The sequence below is a fragment of the Poromitra crassiceps genome, assembly GCF_964638095.1.
Source record: "Poromitra crassiceps genome assembly, chromosome: 21".
Taxonomy (NCBI): domain Eukaryota; kingdom Metazoa; phylum Chordata; class Actinopteri; order Beryciformes; family Melamphaidae; genus Poromitra; species Poromitra crassiceps.
The window spans coordinates 22,168,630-22,178,629 of record NC_139638.1 but is presented as its reverse complement, the minus strand read 5'-3'; the positions used below and the strand labels follow the sequence as shown (position 1 = coordinate 22,178,629).

Below are 10,000 nucleotides of genomic sequence, written 5' to 3'. Positions count from 1 at the left end.
ATAATGTATATGTTTCTTGTTTGTTTGTTTTTCGTTTTGATTGCTTTCATTTTTGTTTTTAGGGTAATGTGTTGGGACTGAGGGGTGGGTGGGGGGACATGCAGTAGATATGATGAATATCATATGTTCCTTTTGCTGTACCTTTACTCATTATTTGTGAGGACTACTGTAATGGATCATCTTCTATAAATAAAAAGTATAAAAAAAAATAATAATAACCTTAATTTGCTGCAAAGTAAATTCTGTGTATCTGTGTAAATCAATACTATCCCTTATAAAAGTAATGGAAACTGTTAATATTTTATTCTTTCCTCAATATGCAGTTGTTTATTCATTTATTTTCCCATATTTATTTAACAGAAATTGAAATTTTCTGTTGTGCTCATGGATTTGAAAAGGGGTCACACATTGTTAGTATAAAAATTAATTCACTAACACAGACCACACCATAGTTCGAAACAAAAGGTAATTTATTGTAGTTTGAGTGTTTGGGTGCAAGTCGTAATGGGGTCGGGGTGCGGGTGATGTTGATGATGTTCGACGTAGTCAGGAACCCCGGGGGGGTTGAGACTCAGGGTGGGGGTAACGTCTCCGGTGAAGCGCCTCTTCCGTGCGGAGCGCGGCTTCACAGGGATGGAGTCCCGGCTCCATCAGCCCCCCCGTGGTTCCTGTGGGCAGAGGATAGAGATGCAAGGTTATGCAGATGCCTACAGCAGCCCTAGCTAACATGTTTTAGAATTGTTGTGGGAGGAAACCGGAGTACCCGGGGAAAACCCACGCAGCACGGGGAGAACATGCAAACTCTGCACGTGCTGCCCGTAATGGAGTACAATAGGGTTGGGCGGGAGGGTTGTTACGTCTGATGCAAACAGGGTTTGGTGGGATTGTGGCGTTATATATAGGCTACGGTAGATTGGGTTGATTGAGCCCAGGTGAATGGATTGGAGGAGGTACAGGTGATTACGTTTACGTGGTGATGAGAGTGACAATGGTGTGGTCTCATGTTCCTGAACCTCAGTTATCTCAATAACTCCATTTAAAAATATAATTTAGAAACCTGAGCGACTGTAACTGTTTGTCCCACAGTGATTCACTCCTATAAGTATTTCTACACTGGATCCTCTGGAGTCCCAAACTTCCCAGAGTTTGTGGCTGTTGGGATGGTTGATGAAGTTCAGATAGTTCACTATGACAGCAACACCAAGAGAGCTGTGCCCAAACAGGACTGGATGATCAACGCCACAGCAGATGATCCACAGTTCTGGGAGGGACAAACTGGGGCCTGTAAGAATGCCCAGCAGATCAACAAAGTCAGCATTGACAACTTAAAGCAGCGCTTCAACCAAACTGGAGGTTTGTTTATGTTTCATAATTCTGCTGAAATGTTTTTCATCCTGGTTTGTTATAAAGTAGCAAAGAGATGTAGCTTCCACCCCACACACACACACACACACACACACACACACACACACACACACACACACACACACACACACACACACACAGTGAAACTGGCTGCCTGAAACTCCTTCAGTGGAAGCTTCTAGACCAGCCTCAGGACAGTCTGCGTGTGTGTGCGTGCATGCGTGTGTGTGTGTGTGTGTGTGTGTGCGTGCGTGCGTGCGCGCGCGCATACATGTGTGTGTGTGTGTGTGTGTATGCATGTGTGCAGTGTGTGTGTGTGTGTGTGCGCGCGTGCATCTGTGCGCATGCGTGTGTGTGTGTGTGTGTGCGTGTGTGGGTGTGTGCGTGCGTGTGTGTGTGTGTGTGTGCATGTGTGTGCTGTGTGTGTGTGTGTGTGTGTGTGTGTGTGTGTGTGTGTGTGCGTGCGTGCGTGCGTGCGTGTGAGGATATTGTGGACTGGTCCACAATATCATAAAGATATTGAACATGAAGCCTCGACCTCCAACAGTGGAGAGAACCTGTGTGTTGATCTCTGTGATCAAGAGAGGAGACTGACTGTAGACTGAAATATACTTCTGTCTATATTTCAGTCTAGAAGGTTCTCTGGGTTACAGTCTCTCTCCCCCTCTCTCTCTCTCTCCCTCTCTCTCTCCCTCTCTCTCTCTCAGGTGTCCACATTCACCAGGTGATGTATGGCTGTGAATGGGATGATGAGACAGGAGAAGTTAATGGATATGAACAGTATGGCTATGATGGAGAAGACTTCATAGTATTTGACCTGAAGACACTGACATTTATCGCTCCAGTACAACAGGCTGTCATCACCAAACACAGATGGGATAATAACAAAGCTCAGTTAGCCAACATGAAGTACTACTACACCACACGCTGCATTGATTGGCTGAAGAAGTATGTGTCCTATGGGAAGAGCACTCTGCAGAGAACAGGTAGAGTCACATGACCTGATGTAGTTTCATCAACACAACAATGTTCATCTGTCTCTTCTGTTTCTAATGTACAGACACATGCCAGTGAATATGAACCAACATATAGACACACACACACACACACACACACAAGGCTGCCACGGGGTGGCTGTGGCTCAGGAGGTAGAGTGCGTCGTCCACCAACCGGAAGGTCGGTGGTTCGATCCCCGGCTCCTCCAGTCAAGTGTCCTTGGGCAAGACACTGAACCCCAAATTGCTCCTGATGGCTGTGTCAGCACCCTGCGTGGCAGCTGGCTGCCTTCAGTGTGTGAATGGGTGAATGTAGGTGCTTTGGATAAAAGCGCTATATAAATGCAGTCCATTTACCACGTACATACAACTGTCGTGTTTTTTGTTTACACACATCTGTTTTTTGTCTTTCTGTCCTCTCTCCCACTCACTCTCCCTCTCTCTCACTCTCCCATTCTCTCTCTCCCTCCCTCTCTCTCTTTCTGTCTCTCTCTATCTTTATCTCTCTCCCCTTCTCTCTCTCTCTCTCTCTCTCTCTCCAGTTCTTCCCTCGATCTCTCTCCTCCAGAAGTCTCCCTCCTCTCCAGTCACCTGCCACGCTACAGGATTCCACCCGGACAGAGTCATGTTGTTCTGGACCAGAGATGGAGAGGAGCTTCAGGACCTTCAGGATAAGGGAGAGATCCTCCCCAACCACGATGGAACCTTCCAGACGAGCGTTTGGCTGAACGTTTCATCAGTCAAAGCTGAAGACTGGGGGAAGTACGAGTGTGTGTTTCAGATCTCTGGTGTCATGGAGGACATCATCACCAAACTGGACCGAGCAGTGATCAAGACCAACAACCCGGGTAAGAGCTTATGGTGGAGGAGAGACACATATAGTTTACTTATTACATCTGATTAACACTTCATACGTTTGGTTTCTGTTGTTCTGTACTGGTCCGTTTTCCTCCTTGTTGTGGTTTTGCTGTCATTTTAGTCATCTTGGTATTTATTTTATTTCTTTTGACATCAGAAGTTTTTGTGATACGTCCCCCCCCCATTTTATACAGTATATCCAAATGAAGAGTTTAAATTAAACTTTGTTAAATTATTTTATATAGCCTCCTCCAAGTTCCAGCCTATGTTTTCTCATGCGATGGGCTGAGCCTTAAATCCAACTTTAAGACAATTTGCCTACAGTCATATCACAGTCATGTCACTTGGAAGTGGCTAAACTAAGTCTAACTTGCATAGAAAGATATGCTGTGAATTTCAGGTTAAACATGTTAAGACATTATTAGGACAAGTTAGGCTTAGATCAGATTTAAACTCATCCCAGGATCATTGTTCAGATCATGTGACCCTGACAGGGTATCTGCATTCTTTAAAAGCCTGAAAAAATAAAAAAGATATTTAAACTAAAAGCCTTAGAAGTATTAAAATGTCCTAAATGCAGTATGTTTTTTCAACATGCAGTGGCTGTCTGTCCACCCTTACACTGATACAGAAGAAGGATAATAGTATTATTATGCAATCTATGTTGTTTTTTCCCCACTGGGTCTACTTCACTACCTTTGCTTATAAACTTTTATAACATTTAATTTCCTGTTGTCCTTTTCCTCACACTGTCCCTTTATAGCTGCAGAACTGTCTTTATGTGCAGTTAGAAAAAGGCTGTTTTGACAGCTTTGTTTCTCTATTTTGGTTTTTAAATTGGTCTAAAATTCACTCTGCATTAAAAATGTCTTCTGAAACCTGCAGATACCTTCATAATCATAACAGCTCAACTAATACAGATGAGGTGATACTGTAATGGGTTAGGATTAGGGTCAGCTTCATCATGTGCAGGCCCTTTCTTTCATTGATTTAATCATTTTATGAATGTATCTTCTCATCAGTGCCTGGTGATGGGACCATCTCCATCATTGTCACAGTGGTTGTTCTCGCTGTTGTGATCGTCATCATCCTTGCTGCCATCAGATGTTACAAAAAGAAGAAAGGTGAGGAACTCTAAAGGATTTTTTTTACATTTACATTTTAGGTGTTAAGTTGATGCTGTTATACAGAGGAGTGGCTTACTGTACACTGAGTGTTACACAGAGTGGCTTACTGTACACTGAGTGTTACACAGAGTGGCTTACTGTACACTGAGTGTTACACAGAGTGGCTTACTGTACACTGAGTGTTACACAGAGTGGCTTACTGTACACTGAGTGTTACACAGAGTGGCTTACTGTACACTGAGTGTTACACAGAGTGGCTTACTGTACACTGAGTGTTACACAGAGTGGCTTACTGTACACTGAGTGTTACACAGAGTGGCTTACTGTACACTGAGTGTTACTGTTACTGAGACGTTACTTTTTTAAATCTCGTTTGAATTGTGCTACGGGGTACACATGTACACATGTACACATGTACACATGTCAAATTTTGTCAATTTAAAAGATAACTCTGCAAGTCAAGAAAGTGGCAGTTTGTCCTGAAACTGAAACGAAAGGTTTAGTTTTGTCAATCGACTACATCTCTCGTGTCGCACAACACGTCACACCATCAACAACATGGAGTGGCGGGAGAGACGTCACTTATGCCAATGTTTGTGTGTCGTCTTTGTGATTTATAACTTGTAGTGCCACAGTTTTACCACAAACTGTGTCTTTCTTCACTTGCAAAGTTATCTTTTACATTGGCAAAGATGAAACCCCCGTGGCACAACTCAAACGGAATAAAAAACAAAAACGTCTCTCTCCGTCCACCACCATTCATCTTATACATCAGTGATAACTTGTCTACCTCGCTGCATTTTATAGCTACTGTTGAGAAAGCTTTCTAGGTATTGATATTATGCAAATTAACTTTTCAGCTTCAGCTTCTGAAATCGGCACCGAGCTCTCTGACAAACTGAAACCAGACGCCTGATTGCCAAACGGATGAAGTTACACACAGTAAGTGATTTTCTATGGGCAGACAAAGAGGTGATTTGTGCACTATTCACATCTGAACTGAACAAAGTTGACTTACATTTGATCCAAGGGAACATTATTTGGATGTTATCATTTTATCAATTCACTGCAAGTCAGAAGGACAGATGTGATATTATGACATCCTCACTGATAACATCAGTGTGTGTGTGTGTGTGTGTGTGTGTGTGTGTGTGTGTGTGTGTGTGTGTGTGTGTATGTGTCTGTCTGTCTCTTGTGTGTGTGTTTGTGTGTGCATGTGTGTGCCTGTCTGTCTCTTGTGTGTATGTCTTGTGTGTGTGTGTAGAATATTGCTATAAAGGGGAAGTGATACAGCATCTGGCATTACTGTATGAACCTCTCTACACGCAAATAATGTCTGTTTTATCTTTGTCCAGGATCACTACCTCGCGACCCCCGGAGACGAGGTTTAACCAGTGCCAGGCCTCTGAGGGTAATGGTAAGACGGGCCGACCTCCACTGGTCCCTGCCCCCCCCCCCCCCCCCCCAGCTCTGGGGGGGGGGGGGGGGGGGGGCTGTTCTTCCTCCTCTTCCTGGCCGCGCTGGCCTACAACTGCTACATGCAGTACCTCCCGGCACCCTGCCTGCGGCTGCGGGCCGCTCTCCTGGGCACTCACAAGAAGAACCCCGTTCGGCCCGAGTACCGGGCCTGCGAGGCGGGCCTAATGGAGCCGCCGGCTGCGACAGAGAAACTGGACCTGACGGAGCAGCACACCCGACCCAGAATGGCAGCCAAGTCGCCCAAACTCAGCTCCGGGCGCTCCGCGACACCGGCTACGAGACGGAGCCGGAGTGCGGCAACGGCAGGATCCCCTCTCACAGCTTCGGGGAGGACAGTCCATCACAGGAGAAACCCTTTGATGTGGACTGTGAATCTCAGCCCATCCAGTTCGCAGATGCAGACGACCCTTATGGCTCCAGCTAGAAGCCTCACTTTGACTTGTTTCCTTTAGCATAGAAACTATTTATAGGGGCTCATACTCTCTTGCTGCCTCTTCCATTGACGTACAAGCCTAAATGACTTCCTGTAAATAAAAGTATGTTCTATGGCAGGAGAAGCTGGAGCAGGTTTTTCACACCAACCAGTAGGACACTCTTTTGAAACGGAAATGAGTATTTACAGTCAGACAGGAATATCTGGATTATGAAAGTTTCAAAATCCTACAATGTGACATGCTGGCCTACCTTTTTTATGGCTGTTCTATTAATATGATTCTGAGGAAACAAATTGTTCTCTTTGGTACGTTCATGCTCATGGTTCAGTTGGGCCTGAACAGGCTTGAAGTTCAAAACGATGCAGATTAAGATGTTATCACAAGTGCTGTGTCTTCACCCGCCTATACTGAGGACCAATGCTTCTCTCTCCATATGGATCATCCCCCAAACCACTTGCGCCATGTTTGGTTGTGTTGCATCTTGTTTTGAGTTAGTCTTTGTATTTAAGTGCCTTAACCTTGGCCTTAGTTCTCTCATGACGCATCGCAGGCTTTGCAGAGTCTCTGTGAATGTGTTGACAGTCTGGCTTTCTGGACATTATGACTTGTTGCACCTCAGCCCCAAGGATGATAATCCATAATAATCCATGCTCCTTCCTTGCAATGTATATCTCGCCACATGATGTTAATGTATGCAAACACACTCTGTGCACAAATGAGCTTATAACACAAGCAGTTCTCACGCATCAACGCATATTTGATGGTTTTCCATTATACTAATAGCCTATAATCAATATCGTATATTTGTTTTGATATTGTTGAAACTAGTGGTACACTGTATTGGTTCAATAGCAGGCTGATGAACTTTACTTGGTATTGGTAATGCTGGAATGATTATTATTTACATTGAAAAAAAAATCAGATAGGATGACTTTTAAAATTGAACAGTCTGTATATATTTTTCTCCACAATTTTGCCATAGAGTAAATTAGATTGCAAAATGATCAATATGAAGAAAAGCACTGTGTATCGATGAGTACTCATAATTATTAAGTTCTGGTGTTTGTACCATCTCCACACAAAAAATACTTTGGGGCACTTCTGATTTTAGGCAACTGTCTCATAGGCTGAATTTAGAATAGCAGACAATTTATTATTATTATGATTATTATTCCCAGGCAGCAGGCACCAAACTGACAATCCTACTAAGAGCCAGAAGTGGAAGACATTGCGAGACGGGACATTAAAGACAAAGGTGGATGGGGATGCTACTGACTGGTGCTTGGCTAGAGCACAAACTGTCCCCTCTCCTCAGCACCAGAGCTTGACATGTGTTGAGTGAATGAGTGGGAAATGTAGACCATGAAAAATCTTACTGGGGGGTGAGATTTTGTTACATTGTTTTTGTTAACTTTTGTGCACTGTACTGTACATTGGCAATGTTAATGTGTAATGCACTTTTTTTTACATTTTGTTAAAATGATGTCCAGTCCAATGTTTTGTCATGGAAATAAACCATTTCCTCTGCATAATCTAGTTATATGGATTACATTGTGTGCATTGTTTATGGGCAGTTCAGCATCAATTGTTGTCATAGTACCTCAGCTGGTTTTCTGTTCATGTAGTCTCGCTGGCCAGCCTAAGGGAGAGGAGGCTGGCCAGCGAGACTAGTTTTAGCTGTTGTCTCTACACGCTGATCCCAACATCTGTGTACAACCTCTTTCGCTTATTTATTAGTTCAGAAACTTGTACTAATCTTAACTTTTGACATCAATTAACATGATCACATAAGAGCATTTTTCATCACTGCGACTCTGCTGTCACCGTGGTAACATGTCAGACTTTTTCTACCATCTGTATTATTAACCAGCCTCCACCCTGACACACTCGCACACCTGCACCCTCCATTTCTCATTGACAGTTCTCAAGACAGTTTGCGAGGATAAAACTCTATCCTGAGCTGGAAATAATAAAACTATTTTCCTGGAGACATGAAGGTTGTAGGCCAAATCCGAAAGATCAAAGAATAGTGGGCATAGGAATAACAAAAACAATAAGTCACAGAATCAATGGTTGTCTGCCATACAAATAATTTCATGAGGATAAAACTGTCCTACACTGGCCAACATTGACCAAAATCTCATGTTGTTGTGAAGTCGAAGCTATCACAGTCTGACACTGAAATTCCTTCTTTTGAGTCTGAGTAACCTACAGCTGGTGCTGTAGCGCCCTCTTGTGACCAACTGAAGAAGCTCAATTTGGAACCAAGTGGAAAAACATCTCGGAGCAATATGAAGTAAACCATGGAACACAAAATGCAAGGTTGCCATTTTCAGTTCCATTTAGCACCACCTATACACACACATATATATACATATATATATATATATATATATTATACACACACACACACACACACACACACACACACACACACACACACACACACACACACACACACACACACACACACACACACACACACACACACACACACACACACACACACACACACACACACACACACACACACACACACACACACACACACACACACACAGGGTAATTGCATAACCCTAACCCGACACCAAGCGAAGCCTGAATTGCCAGACTCATCAGGTGATTTCCTAGAAACCGCATAGATGGAGTTACTCTATCTGTCCACAGGTGGCGCTGTAACACTGCTCATCTCTTCTCGCGCCCCCTTTTTCTGAACAATTAAACATACAGACAACCAGCTGATACATTACAGACATACCATACATGTGGAATGTATAGGACATAGGTACAATTCAAGATGATAGTGTGAACACTGCTCATCTCTCACTGTGTGGATCTGACTGCTATGAGAGCATTGATTCAAGTGATTGTCATCAACAGTTTGTCACTTGGTGATCTGTCTCAGACACAGAGCAGCAGGCAGAGATCCAACAAAACACACAGTTCACCATGTTGACTTTGACTTTATTATTGTCATTCATGCTTCAGTAAAAGGCAGAGATGAGCGAGGAGGAGGAGGAGGGGAAGGAGGAAGACGACAGCTAGACACTCTGTACCAGAGTGAACAACCTAAATCCTTCAACTCTACCTAGTAACAGCGTTTCTGAATTTCTATTGGTCAGAATGTGTCTGTTGTAACCGCCCCGTTGTGACTGTGCGCTCTCCTGTCCTGATGCAGACGACTTTAGTAAAGGAGACGATCTGCGGACCAGAGAGAAGAAGACTGATTCATGTTCTTCAGCTGTTAACCTAACAGAACTACAACAAAACAACATGAAGACGGTTATTTTGTCGCTCATCCTCTTCTGTCCCGTTGCATCTCCAGGTAAGATCACATTTAAAATCTTTCCTTTAAATAGACTAACTTTCACTTTGATATAGTCTAACTGTGTAGGCTGCATAATCTGCGTTGTTTTTGATTTGTTAAATGTAGGCCTCGTGTTGGTTAAGTCGTGAATAAGTTTTGATTTAATCTGTTGTGTGAACCCACACAGCCTCCTTTTATACCTGGATATGTTGGAATATTAGATCACACTGATAGTGACGCAATAAAAACATGCAACATGTTGATCAGTAATGTGAGTTTACATTTCAGTCTAATATCTCATAGTGAGGAGTGATCTACTAATATCTATGAGGAACACCAGACTAAAGTAGACGACTTTCAGTCCACAATTTAAACACAGAAAATGACCCTGCTCTGTCAAAATGACGACTTGCATCATGCAATTAAAGCAGATTA

At 43.3% G+C, this 10,000-nt stretch overlaps 1 protein-coding gene and 1 pseudogene across 2 annotated transcripts in view; both read left to right on the top strand.

Annotated features, from left to right (window-relative positions):
- The window catches only part of LOC310795847 (class I histocompatibility antigen, F10 alpha chain-like), a 7,345-nt gene extending 1,041 nt beyond the window's left edge, over positions 1-6,304 (top strand). Inside the window, exons 2-7 of the mRNA XM_083657939.1 lie at positions 1,087-1,353; positions 2,073-2,351; positions 2,903-3,208; positions 4,241-4,342; positions 5,206-5,287; positions 5,701-6,304. Of these exons, the coding sequence (XP_083514065.1) occupies positions 1,087-1,353; positions 2,073-2,351; positions 2,903-3,208; positions 4,241-4,342; positions 5,206-5,261 (1,010 nt within the window). The 3' untranslated portion in view covers positions 5,262-5,287; positions 5,701-6,304. The remainder of the gene's footprint in view (positions 1-1,086; positions 1,354-2,072; positions 2,352-2,902; positions 3,209-4,240; positions 4,343-5,205; positions 5,288-5,700) is intronic.
- A 3,161-nt stretch (positions 6,305-9,465) lies between these two features.
- The window catches only part of LOC310795844 (class I histocompatibility antigen, F10 alpha chain-like), a 16,489-nt pseudogene continuing 15,954 nt past the window's right edge, over positions 9,466-10,000 (top strand). The window contains exon 1 of the transcript XR_014553966.1: positions 9,466-9,583. The product of XR_014553966.1 is annotated as a class I histocompatibility antigen, F10 alpha chain-like (transcript). The remainder of the gene's footprint in view (positions 9,584-10,000) is intronic.